The following is a 24,175-nucleotide window of genomic DNA, read 5'->3' as shown; positions in this document are numbered from 1 at the left end:
AAAAATTATAGTTTTGTGCGAGCAATAAACTTCCATATAAAAACCTGCTAATTACAAAAGTAATGTGTCAGCAGGAATTGTGTTGAAAGATGCTTTGTGAGGTGACAGGGCTTGGACGTTTAATTTATTATTAGAAAAATCTGCTGAAACATATGGTGATATTTTAATGAACAAAAACCAAATGCCTTCAATTTATACGATTTATGAAATTTAATGGCATAGGTGAATTAAAGCTTTCACATCAAGAACACGGAATATTTAGTTCAATAAAATAATAGCCACACTGCAATACTCTCCATCTGGGATAAATAAAGTAGTTACCACTTGCTGGTGAGCCAACAGTCATTGTCTTGTGGGCAGATTGGTCCCCACTTTAGGAATGTGGAATTTCCATCTCTTGCTTGAGACCAACAGTAAAGATGAGGAATGCTGCACGCTCGAGAATGAGAGACGCTTTCATTGAAAATATACGCAGTCCAGTACATCTGTCTCAGCCGGCTTGTACAATTTCCTTCATATATATTTGTTATCTTCATGATATATGGTTGTAATGTTGCTTTTTATGTGTATCGTTCATCTTTGCTGTATATAAAATTATTATTGCGCAGTGGTCCAGGGGAATGTTTTTATCAACTCGGTGACCTCGGTTAGATTTCCGACCATGGCTTACGTGAGTGGCGAGTGATATCTGAAATGGTACCTACGCAACCGCACAACCACACCACCAACCCTCACTGACCGGCGTGCTGAAGTATGCTTTAACAACACCCATGACCCACACGGTGTGGTGCTGAGGGGGGGGGGCCTTCATCCAGCAGCAGATTGACAAAGGCATCAAAGACAGAATGTCACATATAGTTGTGGTCCTTTGGCAAGACTGACTCCTGTCACTGGAATGTAGAATTTTCACCACTGGCTCAGGGCTTTCAGTTGGAGTGCTTATGTTTGATAAAGTATTAAATTATTTGTATGGTTCTAAATGCAGAGCCATATTATGAAGCCATTTGCTCTATATGTAATCATATGCGTATGTACTTGCTGAATTCCCTTTCACATATCACCCCAAAATCAATCTTCTATTGCTACTACCATGGCTACTGTTCCTAGGAATTTCACTCATTGATTCCTACACCCATGTTGAGTCCTCGGTCTTCCAGACTGACTTTTTCATCTCATTCATAGTGTTCAACCACCACAATGCAGGTCACTACAATACTCACCCACCCACCCACCACACTACAGGTGACAACCACTTCTTTCTCCTTCTTGACCCACACTGCTGCACTGGGAAATTCCTTCCCACAGCGGCGATTCCCAAGTTCTCATAACATTGCTAAATTCAACCATTGCAACTTCTGTAACGCTGTCTGTTGCTCGCATTTTTGGCCCTGTGCTCATGAACCATTGTAGTAATTAAATACAATTCCGCCAGCAGCACTAAGTTGCCAACAAGACGCGACGTCTGAACCACACGTCCTATTTAAGAGCAACACAAACAAGGCGTTTTGGGTGTGCACGTCCCTGCGTGCATGTGCCTCCCTGTGTATGTGGGCATCCCTGCACACGCGCATTTGTGCTTTCCTGCCTGTGTATGTGTGGGGACTGGTAGTGTAGCGGTTAGCGCGCCACGCGTGGCGAACCAGGCGACCCAAGTTCGATTGCCTCTTACGGACAACACCAGTGAGGAATGAGAACTGGTCCTGGGCCTTCCCTGGCTCGACTCGGCCTCAAATGGGCATCTTGTGCGGTGTGTAAACATCTCCACGAGCGAGACGGACGCCCGGACGTGGTGCTGGCCACCCACCCACTCGTGTGCCGTTCCGACGTTCATGGCTGTTGCTCGCTAACAGCACTTGCCCCCAACGGCTTGCGTAGGATATTCGGGTGATCTTTGCCTTTTTGTGGATGTCCCTGAACCGTGTGTGCAGGTGTTTGTCCTGGGGACGGTTGTCTCGTGCTTTAGGGGGCGGCGCTCCTCGGTGGACGCGGACACGGATGCGTACTTGAGCGAGGACAGCGAGGACGAGCTCGTCCGCGTGTGACGCTCAGCGTGCGGACATCGGACACCGGCTCATTCCCGCGACTCTCAACGCTGCGCTGAACGAAAGGGGAAAGCGAATGCTTGCATATATCTGCGGTGCACGCCTGATCACGTGCACGCCTGATCACGTGCACGCTCAGGAAATAGAGACCCGATAAGCACGTGTTTTGAGCGTCGTTACCGTTTGCCGTTTTATTTCTAGAGTGTAGGGTTGACGCTACGTAGGTGAAGTCGTCTGGGTTCAAACCCAGGCGGCGTTAAGGTTCTCGTGTGCGGCGAGCCTGATCACCAATGACTGCACAGAGAACAAACAAAAAAATCACATTTAATTTTGTGTCACTTCATTTGGCAAAAAATGTCAGCTCTTCGACTTAAGTTTTTGGTTTCACTTGCAGCAAATATTCTTTGCAGGGCATATAAATGGTGCAATCGTAGTTTGTATAAATAGGCCTTGAGTAACTTCTGCGGTGGTTTGCTGACAAAGGGTCGTGCACTGGATGGAATTTCTCATGATGTGTGTAACCGAAACAACTCGGCACCTTTACCACGAACAGTACAGAAATATGGGCACTCTTGAAAATGGGCCATTTTTCCCGTGTTAACTTTCTAAACATGTTATTTTTCTGAAATGCAGTATTGATTTGCGGTGGTAATTTTTTTTCGCTTGTGCTTTTCCTCCACGGAAAAATGTCCGATACGCTTACATTTTTACTGTAAATTTGTTTCCGTGGAATTGACCCTATTACGATCTGACAATTAGCATTGTGTAGCCGTATTGATATTGGTTGAACTGGGCGCAACTCACTTCATGACATCTGGCAAAGTCTCAACAGTTCAAGATTGAGCTGTTAAGCAGATGCTGCTCGCAAACATTAATCTTGACGGTGCCCATGCCAGCGATTCCTGTTATTGTCCTTAAATGATCCACACAAATACTCTCGTGTGTATACCAAGATGAAAGTCAAAATATTTGGATGAGATTTTCTTTTTTTTTCTTTTTCCAGACAGAATATTTTTTTATCAACACTTAAAATTGCAAGTGTAGAGGGTGAAGCATATCTCCTCCATGAGCAGAGTGGAGTGTAAAAATAAAATCCCCCACATTTATATGCTGTAGCCCAGTCTTTTTATTTTCCAGACTGTGGTGGCTGAATCCACCGTGGCTAGGATTTGAACTCGAAACTCACGACTGGGTGCCCTGTTGCACAACACATTGAGCTATATGCTGGCTCTAATCGATCATGTAGGTTAATTTACCGAACTAGTTTTGTGTTTGTGATTTCATTGCTTACAAACAAAGCCATTTGTTTTAAGTCTCTTAATGATTGGAATTGTATAATAATACCCTCTGTTGCATAGATTATCACGTTAATAATATTTTACAGATTACTGTGAAATAAAAAAAATAACAACTCAATTTCATCACTGTTTTAGCCATTAGGACTTCATAAGAACTGGGCTGACATTTAACTTTTTTTTCAATCAGATTTTTTATCACAATCATATTTTCCATTAAAAAGTAACAAAAATTGAACTTTTCTCTCTATTGAAAATTCATGAAATTTTGTTAAATAAATATAAGGCTTCTCTTTGTATTTAGAAATCCATATAAGACATTTAAATTCACCAACTGTTGAAAGGCTAAGGACAAAGACTTGCATTTTTTGGTTGCAGGCAGCATCTGAACTTTGCCCTTCCATGTTTACGTGATATTTGCTGTGATGCTCTTTCAAAACGGTACGCTTTCGTTTTTTGTTATGCATTTGGAATAGAATGTTGCAGCACGGTGCTGGGATGTAATCAGGAGAGGAAGCTGTGATGAGTGCCACTCGTTTGCTGGGTGAAGGAGGGGAGTTACCGAGACGTGCACTGGGAGTGGCACCCAGGAGGTCAGCGACCATGGGCAAGATGAAAACCCAGATGATGATGAGACACTGTAAGAACGGATCTTGGCGATCGGATGTTGACTGGAATGGCTCCGGGATCCAGCCGAGAGGGAGAGGCATTTGGCAAAGTTTGGTGGCAACATAGACATTACCCATAATGCCCTCTGACCGTGACCTGATGACGGGCTTTTTGTTTACATGTTCTTCTATCTGTAAAACCCAGGAATTTGTATCGGTAATGTACATGATTTCTAAGGGAGCCCTAGAAATTGGCAACAAACTATTTAAAACATTGCACGAAAGCATGTTTGGGGGAAATGGAACCTACTTTGAGAAGAGCTGCACGGGGGAGAGGTAATAGTGTGGCTCTATCTCCTGCAGAAAAAAAAAATCATTTGTAGGACTATTGCATGGTAAAATGTTAGTCTTGGGAACTGATTTATGCTTAATGTTATATCTTGATGAATCACGCATGATTAGACAGTGCGATGCGTGCATAGCTTTTTATGCTCGATTCCGTCCAGACTTGTTAATGGGCAAGCAGGTGAATGTGCACTAAAATTCAGCTCGTTACGCCGTGCGTCAGTTTTAACGGCGCTTTGTGATGTTTTCTTCAGCCTCGGTCTCTGCACCGACGCCCACTCACTCTTCGCCGGTTACATTTGCAGATAAACGAACGTGGAGGCGCGTAAAAGCTGCACGCTTCAGGACATTCTCGCGATTGATGCCCCGAGCTGAATTAGATGTCCTTACCATCAGGCCGTTCACGTCAATGTGGAATAATGCAATTGCAACATTTTCACCAGCGAGAAAGAGGTGTGTGCACAGTGGGGTGCAGTGTATTCATTCCGACTGGGTTGTTGCGTGTTAAACTGACTGGGTGCCAATTTAAAGTAACACAGAACAAGACACTCTTCGGTGGGAATCGTGAGCACCTGTGGATGTACAGTGGTCCACTTGCGAATGCTATAGCAACGCCAACAATAAAATGGAGAAAAAAACATATCAGCAGGTGTGACCGTAACATTGTCGGTGGGGAAAAATGACGGCAATTTGAAAATGCTAGCCATTTCATGGCAGAATATGGTGAGCAACTTAGAAGTTCAGAAGCGAGCACGGAGCGAAAGTATTTTTCAGATGTCGTCAGGTAGAGGAGATTTGCCATGATTGAGGCAGTTGACAGAGGACAAGGGAGGTCAGGTCACCCATGCAGGTATTGAAGTGGCATCCAACCGAGGGGAAGGCCGCAGACAGATGGTGCGATTTTTGCACGAACGCCCCTTGGAGGTTTGTATCATGGCAATTGTCGAGTTGATTCCTCTTGGGAGAGAGAGCAGCGGCGTCGATGGCACACGCCGTAGATGTCCTCTTGGCCTTGAACGTTTTACCAGTCGTGGGATTTTGTTTTTCAAACCGCGTTCTGTTATGCAGGGTGCGTCAAAAAAATGTTAACAATTCGGAGAATTTGCAACAGTACACGACAGTCCCATGTAAGTGTTAACATTTTTTTAGGCGCCCTGTATTGCAATGGCTGGATATTCGCGGGTATCTTCACTTCAGACGGTGGTTGTGAACTGGTGTCTCGGTGATTAAGTGGACACGGTGTGCATATTCGGTGCATCAATTTCCGAGTTTGCTGAGGTTTGTGCTTTAATATCACTCATCCAATGTGTTGCTAATTTATGAAAAATCTACACTTCATATTATCACTCTGGATTATCGGTCGAGATAGTCAAAAGCTGCCTCAATTACAATACACGTATATCATGTTCATAATTTCACACTTCATTATTGCTCTAAATAAAAAAATATATCGTCTATTGATTATGCTCGTTTCACTTCACAGCAAAATGTGAGGCGCTGTGTGCCAGAGCGGTGCATACAATTGAACGCAAGCAATGTTGTTGAGATAACTGTCTGCGAATACTGTAACGAGAACGGGCATTGTTGCTTAAATGATGTGTGTGTGTATACTGTATAATATAAGGATTTACATTAATTGCTCAGTCCTCATCACATCCAGTGCATCTGGTTATTGTATCAGTAATGAAACGTGTGTAAGATGTGCCATTCTGGAATAAAGGAAATGAGGGAATGTAGGAAACTGGGCCAGTGGTGGCCATGTCTGTGGCCTGTGATTCAACACTGTGAAGGCAGCGAGGGGTTGGTGCATCACACACAGATGTCTTGAAACTCCTTTCCCGTGGGTGTCGAGGTCCCATACCATGGCGAGCCAGGAGAAGGCGGTACAGCAAGTAATAATCGCCATCTGTTTCCATCTGTGCGGGGGATATAGCGTTGCCCCCTTGCATGCGTGGGGTTTCTCCGCGTGCTCCGGTTTCCTCCCACGTGTATAATGAACAGTCAAGAATTGTCTAAAAAGCGTCTTAAAATAAAAACTCAATCAAGGACCCTCCTGAAAAAGAGTTATACGACTCAGTGTGGCGTTCCGTGATAAATAAGTACATTTCCAAATTATAATGAGGAAGTCCTGCAGTGTGTGATTAGGAATTAACAAGAAAATGTTTTATCGAATCTCCATTCAGCCTAATATTTTTCTTTTAAGTAGCTAGTTATTTAATGTTGAACGTAGTGGAGCTGTAGTATAACACGACAAAACGTACTTTCAAATATCAAATAGCATCAGCGTGTTTGGCCACACATTAGCTTTCTAAAAGTGCCATTTGATTGCATTGGGGGTGGTGGCTCATTTACACGGCCATTGAAAGCCACTCTTCATGAACTGTTGCTGAAACGTTCCTCAAATGACCAGATGTGCGATCTTAATGTTGCGTTGGTTAATTCGATTAGAACTTTCCCTAACTTTGCTTTCTTAATCATTTGCGGAAAACAACGGAAAAGCGCTAATTTTATCAAAAAAACAGACAGTTTCGAAACATCTTCCAAGAGCATGCGGATAGCTCCATTTAAATGCCTCTAATCAAATATGGCATGTCACCGACGCGTCTGAAAGTAAGGACTGTGTTCAAATGATTCTGTGTTCACCAACGTCATTGTGCACACAGATGGCTTTTATTTCAGTTGTCCTTTTCACGTAAAAGAAACTGACTGAAAATATAACCCCAAAAAACGGGGTAAATTTTTTTCGGAAAAATTTCATGTTTAAACCTGGTTTCACATTAACTATTTGGTCACGTCGGTGTTATGTGCTTTCTAGTGCAAGGGGGCTGATGTTTCAAATTTGCCTTTCAGTGTTTCTTGCGTGCACATTTTGGCTCGTGTGTATCTACAGACCACTCAAGTCAAGCGATTTCCAGATGCCGAACAATATCTCGCTAATGCTGCTTAGGAGATTGCTACTCGTCTGTGTACATCCATGACTGTTATGCGCATAAAACCTTACGGGAACACACTTGAAACCTGTACGAATACGGCCTGTTTTTTTTCTTCTTCCCAGCTCCGTGTTCCCTTAGTCGTGGAAGAACATCAACGTCCTTTAAAGCAGCACACAAACTTACTAGGATGGTAACCCGAGGACAATTTGCACCCAAATTGGTACTGTTGTGGCTGTTTTATTGTGAAAGCAGTGATGTCAGTCAGAGTCGTGGTGTTTGCTTCTGGTAAAAAAAAATGTTTTACACAATACAAAAATGTTTGGCTATTTTTAAATATGCAGTCTACATGAATAGTAGCAGAACACCTCAGCTTGCACAGATTCTCAATGTTACAGAGGCTTTTGCTGAATACAATTTTGAATTTGCCATAGCTTATCTGCATTATTTCTTGATTAGAGTTGTGCATTTTTATTGTGCTCAAATGGAAATTAAAATAGCTCGAAAATCAACATGTACGCATGGATAATGATGTGTTTATAAATTGCGTGACGTATTTGCAAACATTCTTTTGGATGCAAATGCTGCGTGAGGAATTATACGTACGCTAAATTCCAAATAGAGATTTAAAGTTTGTTGTTTGTGCGTTGGAATAAAACCACCTCTCAGATGAAGGGGGCAGTTCCAGATGTCACACTTCAAGAAACCAACTCTGCACTTTGCAGTGTGAAATCCTGGAAAGCTTTTGGTATAGAAGCTGCAACCAGTGGTGACTGGGCTGTATGGGGCATTGGGGCAGTGCGACACCTCAAATTTGTGATTTATTTGTTTGAAAAACTTCAAAAATATATCGTTTTTGTTATGATCGGTTTAGAATTTACTTTACAGAATCGAATCAAATAGAATCGACGTTAGAATCGATTCCCTGTGAGGCAATATTCCATTAAATGGCGGTAATCTCATTAAGGGGGTGATTACAAATACATTTTCGGGTCAGATGGTGAAAGTGAAATGTGTGCCGTAAAACCCTCCTCCACCTAACAAAGCTAGCTTATGAAGTTCTCACGTGATGATGAATAAACGTATCACTGCTTAACCCTACCTGTTCCAAGACAGCTACAAGTTGCAGGATGGGTCCCGTTCACCGCTGAAGCTCGGAACGCGCAAGCGGTTATAGTGTCAATTTTATTTAGAGAGGCGTAGCGCCGTTATTAAAATACATTGTATTCACCGCAGAGAGCTGTAGCGACACGACTTGTATGATAGCTGGCGCCAAACTGTGCCAAACGCCCTCCGGCATGGCATTGTGGGAGCCTCGAAATGGAAATGGATGACGTACACGTACGTCATTGAATGGGAATGGTGTTGAGCAGCACCACTAGTACTCTTTGGTTATTTCGGTAAAGTCACGTAGGTAGAAACAATAATACATCACGACGTTTCGATCGCAACAACAAGCGACCGTCTTCAGGCCTGTTGCGATCGAAACGTCGTTATCTATTATTATTTTTTCTAACTACGTGACTTTACCGAAAGAACCAAAGAGTATGGATTCCTGCAGTCACGAAAGCTTCAAATCAAGATAGCACCACCAGTGGTTAGTTTAACACGTAGTAGGCTTTCGCGACCAATATCATCCATAATACAGGTTGTAAATATGTGTCGTTAAACCCGCCACCACCCGGCACAGCCAATTAGTAAAGTTTATCACGTAAACAGAACATGCCAGCTCGCTACTAGTACGGCACACCGGTGTGTTGGGAGAGCAAAGCGACAACATTCGCAATCACCAGTGGTTGTTGGGAGAGTAGTCTACACGCATTCAGTGTCGAGGGGAGGGTGATGCCAACCCCTACCCCGTAGGGGAGGGTTCAAGCACACCCCGAACTCCGGAGCGACAGAGGTGACATACCCCCACCCTTATGCAAACCTACCCCCCCCACCTCCACCGTCATCCCATTCCCTTCATCGACTTCATCCGCAGCACCACATCTTGTATGCGTGCAGAACACTTGACTCACGGTGCAAGGTACCTGTTGGTTAATTTATTCACAAGTACGTGTGTTAATTGTTTAAATTGGTAAGTTTACGTGTTACGTTGCCGATTCGTTCTTGACATTAATTAAGTGAATTGTTTCATCATTAAGGGATAGAACGCGTTCCGGGTGTGCGTTCCGGGTGTACGTCCCGGGATCGAGGGAGTGTGTTTAATTGACCGTGGCAGATTGTACAGTTCTTCAGCATCAGCATTGATCTTTCCACTGCCGGACGCAGGCCTTTTTAAGCTGATGTGATGTAATGAATATAATCGGCGTAGCACCTTCAAAACAGCTGATATATTTGCTCCGTCTGTTCGATGGATATTGGATGATGATACACGCTGATAAATGGTGGTGGTAAGGATGATAGTGGTGGTGAGGAAAGTAGCAATGCTCATTCGAAACAGAATAACCAAATTACAAATTTGTTAAACCCGCCACAGCCAATTCGTAAGGTTTGTCACGTAAACAAAACGTGCCAAGTAGTCACTAGTTCAGCACACCGGTGTGTTAGAGAGTAAGTCCACAGCATTTACAATTCGAGTATGGCGTTTCGCTGTCTATTATAACCAGCATTATCAGGTGACAGCCAGACTTCTTACTAGTTGGCTGTGTCGGGTGGTGTTGAGTTTAACGACATATATTTACGCGATCTAACCCAAAAAAAACCTCTCATGTATATATTGGTCGCGAAATCCTGCTACGTGTTAAACAGAATAACCAAATTATAGTGCCAACCCACTTTGGAAGTACATGGTTTCGGAAAGATGTCTATTCCTGAGGTGGCCACAAAATGTACTATTAATCAGGTTCTAGAAAAGAGCAATGAATGTTAATGACCATTGTACAAAGCCTTTGTAGATGTCGATGAATGCAAAACTAAATGCGGTTATCCCAGCTCTCGCACACTGAGGCCTAAATAAAAGCTGTTTTTACATGAATCAATTTACAAAGTGGATCATCCAGACTCGGATTACACGAAGAGAAATAAATACATGTTAAAAAAAAGTTGCAAGCTCTCACTACAGTTTTTCAAAGTGGCAGATATTTCATTAAGCTTGTGTTGGGGGAAACAAAGGTATAAATATTAATGTATTAAATAATAACCGTCAAATTTGCTGATGACACGTGAGATTGTACTACAGGAATTGAACAAAAATGCATTCACAACAGCATGAGGTTTGTGATTTTGAGAAGTTGGTTAACGATTAACTTCGAGATTCGATAAGCCACCAGCCTCTCCCTGTCACGGGTATATTTATCTTTCCACCGATAAACTGAAAAAAATTCCGGCGACTGTTAACCTTATGACGTACGCGTATGCAATACATCATTGCTTTGAATGAATCGTTGCTACACGCAGGAATTAGTCCAGAGCTTCAAAACAGAACATCGAACCGTGTTGCTTATGTAACGATACAATGTAATTGTACTCTTCGAACATATATCTATTCAAATTCAAACGTAAATTACAGAGCTTACGTTTTGACAAAGTCTTCTCGGTGCAGCTCTGCAAAGAATAATTTTGATTAAAAAAAAACCCACCGCACTTTTAAAAATAACACAATGGAGCCGCAGAACAGGACCAGCGCTGGGGAGCCTGGCCGGACTTCAACCGAAGCCCTCGTCGGTGCCATGGCTGGAGGACAACAGCAGCGGCCAAGGGAGGAAGAGACCTACTTGAGGGACGCGGAGGAGGGATCCAACCTGACGGACCCTACGGCCAAGGGCGGCCAAACAGAGGCAGCGGCGGCGGCCGCGCCACTGCCGCCGCCGTACACCGAGATTGACCTGTCGGCGATACAGACTCAGCCCGGGGCTCCGCCGCCTTCCTACGTCGTCTACCCACCGCCGCCGCACTCCGCGTGCCCCGCTTACCCCATAGGTGAGTTGGGCATTTGGTTTGTTTGCCGCGTGCGGGGCGAAGCCACGTGGGGCCTGGCTCGCTCGAAGGCGGTTGTCGCCATTCTCCCAAGCCGAGAAGCGAAAAATAAACTTGAGAGGTTAAGCGAGACACCGGGTAAAGTGAGTCATTGTGTAAAAGTGAGACATCGTGTAAAGTGAGACATTGTGTAAAGTGAGACAGCGTGTAAAGTGAGACATTGTGTAAAGTGAGACATTGTGTAAAGTGAGACATTGTGTAAAGTGAGACATTGTGTAAAGTGAGACATTGTGTAAAGTGAGACATTGTGTAAAGTGAGACATTGTGTAAAGTGAGACATTGTGTAAAGTGAGACATTGTGTAAAGTGAGACACCGTGTAAAGTGAGACACCGTGTAAAACAAGACAGTGTGTCAAGCGAGACATTGTGTAAAGTGAGACATTGTGTAAAGTGAGTCACTGTGTAAAGTGAGACATTGTGTAAAGTGAGACATTGTGTAAAGTGAGACATTGTGTAAAGTGAGACATTGTGTAAAGTGAGACATTGTGTAAAGTGAGACATTGTGTAAAGTGAGACATTGTGTAAAGTGAGACATTGTGTAAAGTGAGACATCGTGTAAAGTGAAACATTGTGTAAAGTGAGACATCGTGTAAAGTGAAACATTGTGTAAAGTGAGACATTGTGTAAAGTGAGACATTGTGTAAAGTGAGACATTGTGTAAAGTGAGACATTGTGTAAAGTGAGACATTGTGTAAAGTGAGACATTGTGTAAAGCGAGACATTGTGTAAAGTGAGACATCGTGTAAAGTGAGACATCGTGTAAAGTGAGACATTGTGTGAAGTGAGACATTGTGTAAAGTGAGACATTGTGTAAAGTGAGACATTGTGTAAAGTGAGACATTGTGTAAAGTGAGACATTGTGTAAAGTGAGACATTGTGTAAAGTGAGACATCGTGTAAAGTGAGACATTGTGTAAAGTGAGACATTGTGTAAAGTGAGACATTGTGTAAAGTGAGACATTGTGTAAAGCGAGACATTGTGTAAAGCGATACATTGTGTAAAGCGATACATTGTGTAAAGCGAGACATCGTGTAAAGTGAGACATCGTGTAAAGTGAGACATTGTGTAAAGTGAGACATTGTGTAAAGTGAGACATTGTGTAAAGTGAGACACCGTGTAAAGTGAGACATTGTGTAAAGTGAGACATTGTGTAAAGTGAGACATTGTGTAAAGTGATACATTGTGTAAAGTGAGACATTGTGTAAAGTGAGACATTGTGTAAAGTGAGACATTGTGTAAAGTGAGACATTGTGTAAAGCGAGACATTGTGTAAAGCGAGACATTGTGTAAAGTGAGACATTGTGTAAAGTGAGACATCGTGTAAAGTGAGTCATCGTGTAAAGTGAGACATCGTGTAAAGTGAGACATTGTGTAAAGTGAGACATTGTGTAAAGTGAGACACCGTGTAAAGTGAGACATTGTGTAAAGTGAGACATTGTGTAAAGTGAGACATTGTGTAAAGTGAGACATTGTGTAAAGTGAGACACGGTGTAAAGTGAGACATTGTGTAAAGTGAGACACGGTGTAAAGTGAGACACGGTGTAAAGTGAGACATTGTGTAAAGTGAGACATTGTGTAAAGTGAGACATTGTGTAAAGTGAGACATTGTGTAAAGTGAGACACCGTGTAAAGTGAGACACTGTGTAAAGTAAGACATTTTGTAAAGTGAGACATTGTGTAAAGTGAGACATTGTGTAAAGTGAGACATTGTGTAAAGTGAGACATTGTGTAAAGTGAGACATCGTGTAAAGTGAGACATCGTGTAAAGTGAGACATCGTGTAAAGTGAGACATTGTGTAAAGTGAGACATCGTGTAAAGTGAGTCATCGTGTAAAGTGAGACATTGTGTAAAGTGAGACATTGTGTAAAGTGAGACATTGTGTAAAGTGAGACACCGTGTAAAGTGAGACATTGTGTAAAGTGAGACATTGTGTAAAGTGAGACATTGTGTAAAGTGAGACATTGTGTAAAGTGAGACATTGTGTAAAGTGAGACATTGTGTAAAGCGAGACATTGTGTAAAGTGAGACATTGTGTAAAGTGAGACATTGTGTAAAGTGAGACATCGTGTAAAGTGAGTCATCGTGTAAAGTGAGACATTGTGTAAAGTGAGACATTGTGTAAAGTGAGACATTGTGTAAAGTGAGACATTGTGTAAAGTGAGACACCGTGTAAAGTGAGACATTGTGTAAAGTGAGACATTGTGTAAAGTGAGACATTGTGTAAAGTGAGACATTGTGTAAAGTGAGACACGGTGTAAAGTGAGACATTGTGTAAAGTGAGACACGGTGTAAAGTGAGACACGGTGTAAAGTGAGACATTGTGTAAAGTGAGACATTGTGTAAAGTGAGACATTGTGTAAAGTGAGACATTGTGTAAAGTGAGACACCGTGTAAAGTGAGACACTGTGTAAAGTAAGACATTTTGTAAAGTGAGACATTGTGTAAAGTGAGACATTGTGTAAAGTGAGACATTGTGTAAAGTGAGACATCGTGTAAAGTGAGACATCGTGTAAAGTGAGACATCGTGTAAAGTGAGACATTGTGTAAAGTGAGACATTGTGTAAAGTGAGACATTGTGTAAAGTGAGACATCGTGTAAAGTGAGACATTGTGTAAAGTGAGACATTGTGTAAAGCGAGACATTGTGTAAAGTGAGACATCGTGTAAAACAAGACAGTGTGTCAAGCGAGACATCGTGTAAAGTCGATGTGTTTATTTATGATCACTTTTTCTTCTTCCTTACGGAGGAAAGGCCTGAAGGAAGGATCGTGGTTATGTCTGATCACACCTTGGGTGTTTTTCAGAAAAGGCTTTTGTGGCCAAGATATTGAATTGTTTAACTTTTTGCGTGGAGTTTCGGCATTTTGTCATTGTGTTTTACGAAGTTGTTCGCGGCTACTGATGCAGAATGAATTGTGTGCGTTGCCAGAGGGTTGAATACACTCTTGAAACACGCAAAGGAAGTTCATGGAACACTGTTGAAGTGCCACGATTATCACATCATGCAGAGAAAAAGGTGCCCATGTTAGGTGTCTTTAGTATACTCTCAGAATGGTAGCCCTTATGTACTTTTAATGGAGTTTACTATAATTGCTACTATAACTGCATTTTGTCAAGTAATATGGCATGACATGTTTAATTCCAATTATATCAAATTTACTTGCAAAGAAAGTACATTTTAGCCTTAAATCATTATTATTTGCTTCATAGTTGATGAAGTATCAGCGTTGAGTTGCAATGATTTTAACTAAATACATGTACGAATAACAACATGCACACTTATGAAGTAGGAAAAGGAATATGTTTTAACCGTTACAGTCGTGCAATTTTAAACTTTTTCAGTTAACCAATTTGAAATGACCGTTTTGTAACTCTATAAAACGTCAGATTGTTAAACGTTTATGAACGTTACAACTACAATTGCACGTGCTATTTCAATATTTTTGACACCAGAGCGATACATTTAAGCAGGGTAACAATTGTAAAGGGATATTTGAGGCTCGTCTTTCCGCCTGCATATTTGCAACATTGGAGACATCGCTTAGGGCCGTTCGGTTTTTTTTTTGCTCAATGGACTGCGAAGGCGGCAATAAATACAGCAAAGCGTCTTTCATTTGAATCATTTTGAACGTGTCATAAATTAGCTTTACTGAGCAGTGCATGGTTGCTTACAATTAGGCTCCTCAATTACTGCAGTGGGGGGGGGGGGTTATTTTTATGGCTTATGCATGTCATACGTATGTCGTGGCAATTACTGAACAATACAAAAATCGGTTACAAATGATGTCGATGAGGTGCATTATTATTGCATTAGCGCTGCACGTTGAATGCGGCGGTGACAATTTATCAACAAGAGATGCATTGCTTAATTGTCTTAATGCCTATTTATTAAATTTGTTCCAGTCATTATTTCCTCCCACCCCCGCCCCTCCAAGGAAGAAACCAATAATATATTAGTGCGGTATACATTAAGCAGCTGCGTGCGTGTGCATATACATGAACAATTGGCAGAAACTGCAGAAGCGTGGTCTTGTTCAGTCCATGGGCCAGAGCAGAAATTGGTAGCACCTAAGTTAGCAAAACTTTCGTTGTACACAATTATAAAAGCAAACTATTTGGTCACCCGCTATTTTAAAATGGTTGTTGGACACGAGATAAAATGCCACCTAGGGTGGTGTCGACAAAGTGAAATATCGGGTCAGGGCTTAGGGACTATGTGGCTTCAGGTTGGTTCTTTCACCTGTGGTTCCTTGTGGGGATTCCCAAGTGCCTTCGCTCTGGACCAGCTCTGGGCCAGCTCTGGACCAGCCCTGGACAGAGTCGAAACCTATTCCCAATCTCCCAGTCCCCCAAAACCGCATCTTCCACAGATAACAGCTTTGCTGATGTCGAGTACCTAAACCAGGCTTGAGGTAAACTCAGGACTGACTCTGACAATCGACCCTTTGTTGATCTTCCCAATCACTTAGATGTCGGTTGCAAACGGCTCAAAATGCTGCTGTCTGTGCATTATGACTAAATTCAGAAATTGCATTACTCCCGTTCTGAAGTCACCGTGTCGATTAAGGTAACATGCGATGTTAGCCACGGCCCAGGCATTGAACTTTGGATGCCGGCTTTACTGTGCAGTGTGCTACCACTGTGTGATTGTTCAACTTTATGACAGTATTAGTGCAGTCTTATCGCAAGTAGAGTCCAACATACAGTCGGCTCAAACCTTCAACCCGTAAATTCTCTTTTATGTACATTGTGTAAATGCCTTGATATTAGTAAGCTTTTTTATTACGAAGCAAGAATTAGAGTGAGAAACTGCAACCGTAATCGTTCGTGGACTTGATTTAAAATACATATTTTCAAAAAACAGTCATTCCAGTTCTGATTCCATGTGTAAGTCCACAACCAAACAAATCTCAATGCTCCACCTCTGTCTCGCCAATGGAAATTTCAGCAAACTCAAGCATTGTCTTACAACCTCAGGCATTGTCTTACAACCTCAGGCATTGTCTTGCAAACTCAAGCATTGTCTCACAACCTCAGGCATTGTCTGACAACCTCAGGCATTGTCTTACAACCTCAGGCATTGTCTTACAAACTCAAGCATTGTCTTCCAACCTCAGGCATTGTCTTACAACCTCAGGCATTGTCTTACAACCTCAGGCATTGTCTTACAACCTTAGGCATTGTCTTACAACCTCAGGCATTGTCTCACAACCTCAGGCATTGTCTGACAACCTCAGGCATTGTCTGACAACCTCAGGCATTGTCTCACAACCTCAAGAATTGTCTCACAACCTCAGGCATTGTCTTACAAACTCAGGCATTGTCTTACAACCCCAGGCATTGTCTTACAACCTCAGGCATTGTCTTACAACCTCAGGCATTGTCTTACAACCTTAGGCATTGTCTTACAACCTCAGGCATTGTCTCACAACCTCAGGCATTGTCTCACAACCTCAGGCATTGTCTGACAACCTCAGGCATTGTCTCACAACCTCAAGAATTGTCTCACAACCTCAGGCATTGTCTTACAAACTCAGGCATTGTCTTACAACCTCAGGCATTGTCTTACAACCTCAGGCATTGTCTTACAACCTCAGGCATTGTCTTACAACCTCAGGCATTGTCTTACAAACTCAAGCATTATCTCACAACCTCAGGCATTGTCTTACAACCTCAGGCATTGTCTTACAACCTCAGGCATTGTCTTACAACCCCAGGCATTGTCGAACAACTCTGCACACACACACCTTCTCACACACATCCCACACAAACCCAAGAGGCGACATTAACTTAAAATGCTGAAAACAAGGAGGCCACAATGGGCTTTGAGCTTCGTGGTAATCAATGAAGGTGGTTACATTCTCGTCTGAGTATTTTCCATAAAAGGCCTAAGGGCAACCCAACTACCCCCACCCCACCCCGACTCTGTCCAATAACCTTCTGATGGTCATTCTGGTTTAGCTGAAACTTAATGTGTCAATAGTTGCTCATTGCTTGCGGGAAAGTCCAGTGTAGTAGTCCAGCATTCATTAAACGAAGATTGTAGCTACGGAATATTGGGGACATTGAATATTGGTGCATCAGCTAATTCATGTTTCTGTTATAGTGTATGTAGTGGGCTCACATCACCTCCTGCAGCCACTAGAGATGTGACCATTCACCACACCGCTTGACCTGAATGTTTAATCGATCGTGAACGTTAAACGTTGAAGTCACGCTATACGGGCAGCCAGAGATCGGGTGTGACACTAGCCTTGACAGTTTTACCACCGCTCAATGGTGACACGGCCTGATGAGTGCTGTCGCATTTCGCCTGCAGAAAGCAATCAGCTGGCGGTCGAGTTGCCTGCGCCCGGGATCTACGCGGCAGTGGTGCTCCGTGATGTCCCCGCGCAGGTGCGCTGCCCCAAGTGCCAGTTCTTCGGTTGGACCACGACGCACAACACCAATGGAGGCTTCTCCTGGCTCCTTGCCACTTTGTTCTGCCTCTTCGGGTGAGTGTGGCCACCACCGGCGACAAAACGTGTAAATGCTTGTCCAAAGTGGGATCGGATATAATAGGATGCCGGTGAGATTCGTAGCGTGTCTGCATGTCAACGGCATCTCAGGATGCTGTACAAATGCGCAACATGGGGGGAAAGGTATTTCATTTGTCTTTGATATGTGGTTTACATGATCTTAAAGAGAATTGGTGATTTTAACACGTAGGCTTTCGCTACCAATATCAATAACAGGTTTTTTGGGTTACGCGATCTAACTAAAAATAAACTTTATTATGGAGAATTGGTGATCTTGAGCCTGGACTTGAACAGAGGGCAGGAAGCCAAACAGCATATGGAGAGAGTTCCAGATTATTGGTGGTAGCAGAAAAGAGTACGTGACCTAGCACTGAGTGTTGGTTGAATGGAGCCTTGATTGCAATAGTAGAGAGTAGTAGAGATGAGTGGTGAGAAGTGTAAGTGGGAGGGTGAACACATGAAGGTTCATAATACTAAATACAAGGTATAAATCAAAGTACTCTTTGTATTTGTGCCATCCTTATTGAACAAGGCTTATGCAGGTGCTGTTTTACAAATATATTCTGTACAGCATTAGCATCACAAAATAGATGGCTATGTTGCTGTGCAATTTTCCAGCTTAGTAATTTGTGGGTAATCATTCTCATTTGTACCATTGATGCCAGAACACATGGCCTCCTGTTTCAAATAACGTCATGGGATATTTAGCATACACTGTGAAGCAGAAGGCGCATATTAACTAAGGTGGATGTGGAGTTTCAACCTCCAACCTCGACAACAAATGACAAATGCATTACCACTCAATCATGTTACCATCCATACAATAGTCAAAACTCAAAATGTCTCCAAATAAGCATTGGAGCGACAGACTTCTCTTAGCCTTTGATTCGTGGGTCAAGTGGATGAAAGACAGCACTAACCAGCCTGAATAATTAACAGGCTATATATCTCAAACATGCGGGACTTTTCGATTTAAAGCTTTCGTGACTGCAATGATTCATCTTCTTTGGTTCTTTCGGTAAAGTCACGTAGAATGAGAATAAAATAATAAATTGATAAAATAAAATAACACAATAATATTCTCACGACGTTTCGGCCACAACACAAGCGCTTGTGTTGTGGCCGAAACGTCGTGAGAATATTATTGTGTTATTTTATTTTATCAATTTATTATTTTATTCTCATTCTACGTGACTTTACCGAAAGAACCAAAGAAGATGCGGGACTTTACCTAGACTGAATGTCTCTGGATATGACAAGAAAAATCCATCATAAAAGAAAAAGAGTATGATTCGTAGTGAAAAAGTTTAACATTATAATCGGAGTTTATATCATTCTTCTAGAGTTGGTACGATAAGTACCACTCACTTTGTAGGAGGTTTATAGTAGCCATCCGTGTGATGGCCATGGGAATGTGGCATTTCCAGCACGAGCTGGGGGCTGCAGACAAAGACCAGAGCTGCTTTCACGCTCGTCATTTGAGCAGGGAGACACTAACTTTGGCTACATCATCGAAGCCAAGACTGCCAATTCAAACTGCACTCGATGTTGAGTCACTCAGCCCGGAAAATAAAATACATCTCGCACAGACAGCAGTCTCACTTTTCATGGGGAATACTCAAGGGTTGCTCCTGCTCAGGCCAGACTCTAGAAGTTCCCTCTCTTGGTTTACCGTAATATTAAGCATCTGATTCTCCAGTAAGTAAGAATATTTGTTATTGTGCACTCTTATGAGTCCAGTCCATCACGACTGCGCATTGAAGATGGCTCTCTGAAACAACAACAACACCATATTCTTGGTTCTTTCTGGAAAGTCACGTTGAAGGGAAACAATAAAATAATAAAATATATATAAAACAATACAATTCTCACGACGTTTCGACTGCAACGCAAGCAGTCATCATCAGGTGTGAAAACCAACGGCAAGAAACATTTGAATGAAGTGGCGGTTTGTATTATATATTTATTTTTAAACGTTAGCGCCACGGATCGCTATCCGTGGTGCTAACGTTGATGATGACTGCTTGTGTTGCAGTCGAAACGTCGTGAGAATTTTATAGTTGTGTATATATTTTATTATTTTATTGTTTCCCTTCAACGCGACTTTACCGAAAGAACCAAGAATATGAATCACTGCAGTCACGAAAGCTTTAAATCAAGAAAACAACAACAACAACACCGTTCCGAGTCTGTTGAAGAAGAGGCTCCGACTCAGGGTTGTATCCCGAACATGAGCTGGGAGCGTGTTCCAGCTCTTTGGGCCGGAGACCCCGAAGCTCCACTGTCCGTGTATCGCACGCGAGGTTCACAAGCGGCGGGTAGAGCAGAAGGTCGCCGACAGCCGCGGATCGGAATCCGAGTGGATTTTGGGTCTGTCGAAGCTGGTGCGCACTGATCGGCGAGATAGATAGGACAGAGCAGATTGATGGAGACCCTTGAGAATGAGTGTACGTAATTTATACGCAATCCTGCATTTCATAGGTAGCCAGGAGTGGCATTGAGTTTTGTGTAATTTCTGCGGTGCAAGGTTCACTCTTCCTCTCCCTTCCCCAGGTTTTATTTCTGCTGCTGCCTCATTCCCCTGCTGTTCCCCACCTTCAAAGACACGCAGCACCACTGCTCCAACTGCAAGGCTTACATTGGAACTTACCGCCGCATGTAGCGCCCCGTCGTCACATCAACCCGGGTGCGTGCACAGACGAAAGGAATCCTGTTGATATTGTACGTCATGAGATCCATACATTTTCAATTTGGAATTCTTCGTCAGAGAAGAGCCTCGGAAGGTGATGTCGCACAACTCCTTCTGAGGTCAACTTCAGCAATAAGCCTCTTCAGCCACGTTTTGGGATACACCTGCCCTGCAAAGAGTGTTCATCTCATGCCAATTAAATCGATCTTTTTTTAGTTTCTGAAATCTTTTCCGAATGAGTTGAACGCCAAATGTATTATCGTGATGTTTGTTTTAGTCTGAAAGGTGCACGTTTGCGAGACAGCAAGAGAAGCACGGACGAAAGCGCATATGAAGGCTTAGGGACGTGGCTCGAATTACGAGAAGCCAGTAAGTTTGGGCAGGAAATGTCACGAGAAGGGATATTGGCTGGTGATCAAGAATAATATTAATAATAATGGTGCGTGTCCGAGGGAATGTCCAGCGAGGAGAAGTGATGAAATAAGCTCATGTACAGGGGCTACATCGATAACTGCATCGCCAAGAAGTGGTGGCAGTGGCTTGAGGAGGCGTTCATGCAGCTGTGGCTTGGTCATGTCCGATGGTGATAAACTGATGCAAACTTAGGCCTCTAATATTTGAGTCCCTCTGTTTATGACACCGATACAACTATCTGGCTGACAGGCATTGGTGGTAAGAGGTCTCAACTCTCAATTTGAAGGTTGTCAATTAAAATGCTGTTGAGGGGTCGACTCATTCCATAATCCCTCCGTGGCATAATGAAATGCGTGTCACTTCGTATGGAGGGAACAGTGGTTATCCCGGATATACTGGCTCCCATCATAGCAATATGGAATTAACTGGCACCAAACCCATGCTGTTTGAACTTGCTAGCCACAGTAGCCTGTTGACTTGGCTTATCGCAATGCGCCGGTTGGCATTATAAGCCTGCCAGGAACTCCCTAAATTGGAAGACGGGGCTATAAATAGATACCACTGGGAGCAGCCGCATAAGTTGTGCTATTGCACCCCGTGGATTGTTCGTGTAACATGGACCTGATTTCCAATTAAATGTATTGAGATATAAGTGTGTAGACGCACTTATGAATCAAAAGCTGTGTTCTGCAACAATTGGAAATGCTGCACTCATCACGTGTTTTTTTCTTTCATTTTGCGCTTTTGCTCACAATGACCTTCAACTTCATATATCTTACCACTTTGAAAACAAATATTGCTTCAATAATTGCCTCGGACAGCCTCGCTTTATGGGGCGGGGGCGGGGGTGGGGAGGGAGGAGAAAAAACAACTCGGTCATAATAGAAAACAATGCGTACTCAACCCCAGCATGCAATGTTTGGAGGAATATAAATCTCGTGTCATTGTCACGTGATTGCCATGAAAATTGAGCCGATTTGATGCCATGGTCCCTCGATCTTCCGGCGCGTCAGCCAAAATTGGCCCGACGCTTCCTTGCGACGTTGCTCGAGTTTGTGGCGATTTTGTGATTGTCGTTCGCTCGTTAGCCCCCCCTTGCCAACTCACAAAAAAAAACATTTTTCAGGCCATAATTTGCGCTATGAAATCGCTTGATTAATCGCATCGGTTGTCTGGCGTGAAAAAAAAGACACTTTTTAAGAGAGCGTTCCGTGAAGCGTTTATCAATCTTGGAACTTACGTTGGCATTGTGGGGAGGTAGCTGTGACTGCCTCTTGAATGCTCGCAGTTAACGCTTGTGCCTAAGAAAATCAAATCGTTCTTGATCTTCAATTAATCTTTATATATATAATAGCCTACTTGTATATATATGTAACGGGCAGGCCTCGCCGAACGCGGGGGTTACGTTCAGGGAAAGTACTGTGCAAGGCAAAACCGCGTTCGACAATAGACCTTTGGGGAACAATACGGTTGTGTTCCTGAGTCAGAAATAACCACATCGCTATTTGTTCAACTAATGCTACGTGTTATTGTACTAAAGGATACCAAGTTTCTCTCCATGTCTTGTGTGTGTGTGTGTGCACTCTTATTGTTCAATTTCACTTCAACTCAAAACCCGCGTCTCCATTCCTCTTCCCGCACCATGTGTTCCACTCACGCCCAACGCTCGCCCCTAACGCTGTCACTACCAACGTTTACGATTTTACCATCTCGACGTCCATATGACTGACGTCTTAAACGAGTGGACGGGTAGATGCGTGCGGTAATGTGTGAACATTGGCATTGTGCGTTGTTAAATGATCACACATAAAACTCACATACAACATACACACACAAACGAAACACACGCACGTGGTAAATACATCGTTCTCACAGTCGATTCGTTCCCACCTCCCAACGGACGCGGCCCTCTCAAGGCACTACTTTGTCGACGACGAGATGGGAATCTTAGCAGCGCCAAATCGCGTACAGCCAAAACATCACCCCCGTGTTCCAGAAAACAGACCTCGTAAGGTACACCGTGTATGGCCGAAACAAGTATTCGATAAAGCTGCGTTGGGCAAGGTTTTCATGTATTTAAAAAAAAAACTAGAATTTTTAAATGCGAAGCACTTCCATCAACCTGGTCCGTGTCCCAGCAGCATTTAGAAACAATCAAACATCTCATCGTGTCAGAATGAGACCAGCGGCCATGTGTGAAGCCTTCACTTTGTGAACTGACAAAAAAAACCCTCCATTGTTGCGCTTTCATAATCACGTTGAAAAACAGAGAAGCAATATTAGGCCACCATGGCCTCATATCCTGGCTGACCAATTTTACCCATTCATAAATGTTGGCAGTAATTTCAACAATGTTTACGTAATGTTGGAAACCAACACTGTTGAAATGTTTAAGAAATTACGACTGAAAGTTAATGCGCAGCTTATGACGTGTTAACACGGTGGAAAATGTGTTGAAAGTGCACAAAAATAAAACGGCATTTTATCTTTAATAATTTATGCAATTGTTTGAGCCCTGAATTATTGTCTGTCCGGTGCATATTATACACCAACGTCTTCTCAATTAGTCATGCAAACAGATATGTGCAACAAATAGTGAAGAGTTAATGTGTTGCACAATACAACAAATTGCACAGTGCAACAAATTAACAAAACAATGGTGGGGCAGCAGTGCCGCATGTTCCATTTGGACCATATAGATGGAAATCTGCATTGAATGATAAATGCAAAAAAAACCCCAAAAGATTTCCTAGGACTCGGAGCTATTCGTTTGGCGCTGCCACAGCCAGTGGACAGTGAGCAGGGGGCGTGGTGGGTGCGTTGATCGGAGGCGACTACACCACGACCGTCACCATAGTCAACAGACACAGGGATGGCCGAGGCACGATTTGCCGACGCGGGAACCCTCTTACATCCTTGTCATGGACGGAGCAGCACGATGATGGCAAGACACCTCACGGGGGGGTGGGGGGGGGGGTTGGAAAGAGACCAGGTTGGCTCGGCCAAGAGAAGGCTGAATGCCAATGAGTTTTTAGTCAAGTATTGAAACACTTTATGAAATCCAACCAAAAAGACTGGTTCGCCTTCCCACGGACAGTGCAAATGTGAATCAGTTTGTGGTGAGATTCACGTAGTGGAGGGGGTCCTGGGGACGGATAATGCCATGCCATGCCGTTGGGATCAGGGCCTGGGGTATAACGCTCTGTACTCCCTTGATTGCCAAGGTCAGCATGGAAGTCCAGTTTACCATTGGCAGGGGTCGGCAACCAAAACAACGAGGCATTTTTTTCCCGAATTCAGTAAAAACAAATATTTCAAGAGCCGCAATGCTTGTGAATACGAGACGGTGGTCC

The 24,175-nt window shown here is 43.1% G+C and overlaps 2 protein-coding genes across 11 annotated transcripts in view; both read left to right on the top strand.

Annotated features, from left to right (window-relative positions):
- Nucleotides 1-6,031, top strand: part of LMBRD1 (LMBR1 domain containing 1) — a 346,839-nt gene extending 340,808 nt beyond the window's left edge. For all 4 annotated transcript variants that reach the window (XM_032961536.2, XM_032961537.2, XM_076069959.1 and 1 more), the window contains one exon: nucleotides 1,929-6,031. In XM_032961536.2, coding sequence (XP_032817427.2) covers nucleotides 1,929-2,042 — 114 coding nt within the window. In that variant the 3' untranslated portion in view covers nucleotides 2,043-6,031. The remainder of the gene's footprint in view (nucleotides 1-1,928) is intronic.
- Nucleotides 6,032-7,448: 1,417 nt separating this feature from the next.
- Nucleotides 7,449-23,321, top strand: LOC116946551 (lipopolysaccharide-induced tumor necrosis factor-alpha factor homolog). Of its 7 annotated transcripts, none has more exons than XM_032961539.2 (4): nucleotides 7,449-9,249; nucleotides 10,843-11,144; nucleotides 17,521-17,695; nucleotides 20,273-23,321. In XM_032961539.2, exons 1-4 carry the CDS (start codon nucleotides 9,143-9,145, stop codon nucleotides 20,379-20,381), a joined length of 693 nt encoding a protein of 230 aa, XP_032817430.2. In that variant the 5' UTR covers nucleotides 7,449-9,142; the 3' UTR covers nucleotides 20,382-23,321. The 7 variants fall into 7 exon arrangements, with proteins under 7 accessions (XP_032817430.2, XP_032817435.1, XP_032817434.1 ...); XM_032961544.2 differs by having other exon boundaries at nucleotides 10,838-11,144; XM_032961543.2 differs by having other exon boundaries at nucleotides 10,832-11,144.
- The last annotated feature ends 854 nt before the right edge of the window (nucleotides 23,322-24,175 follow it).

The sequence above is a fragment of the Petromyzon marinus genome, chromosome 27, assembly GCF_048934315.1.
Source record: "Petromyzon marinus isolate PM22_M1 ecotype Great Lakes invasive population chromosome 27, UKy_Petmar_22M1.pri1.0, whole genome shotgun sequence".
Lineage (NCBI taxonomy): Eukaryota > Metazoa > Chordata > Hyperoartia > Petromyzontiformes > Petromyzontidae > Petromyzon > Petromyzon marinus.
This window is presented reverse-complemented; position numbering and strand designations above follow the sequence as displayed.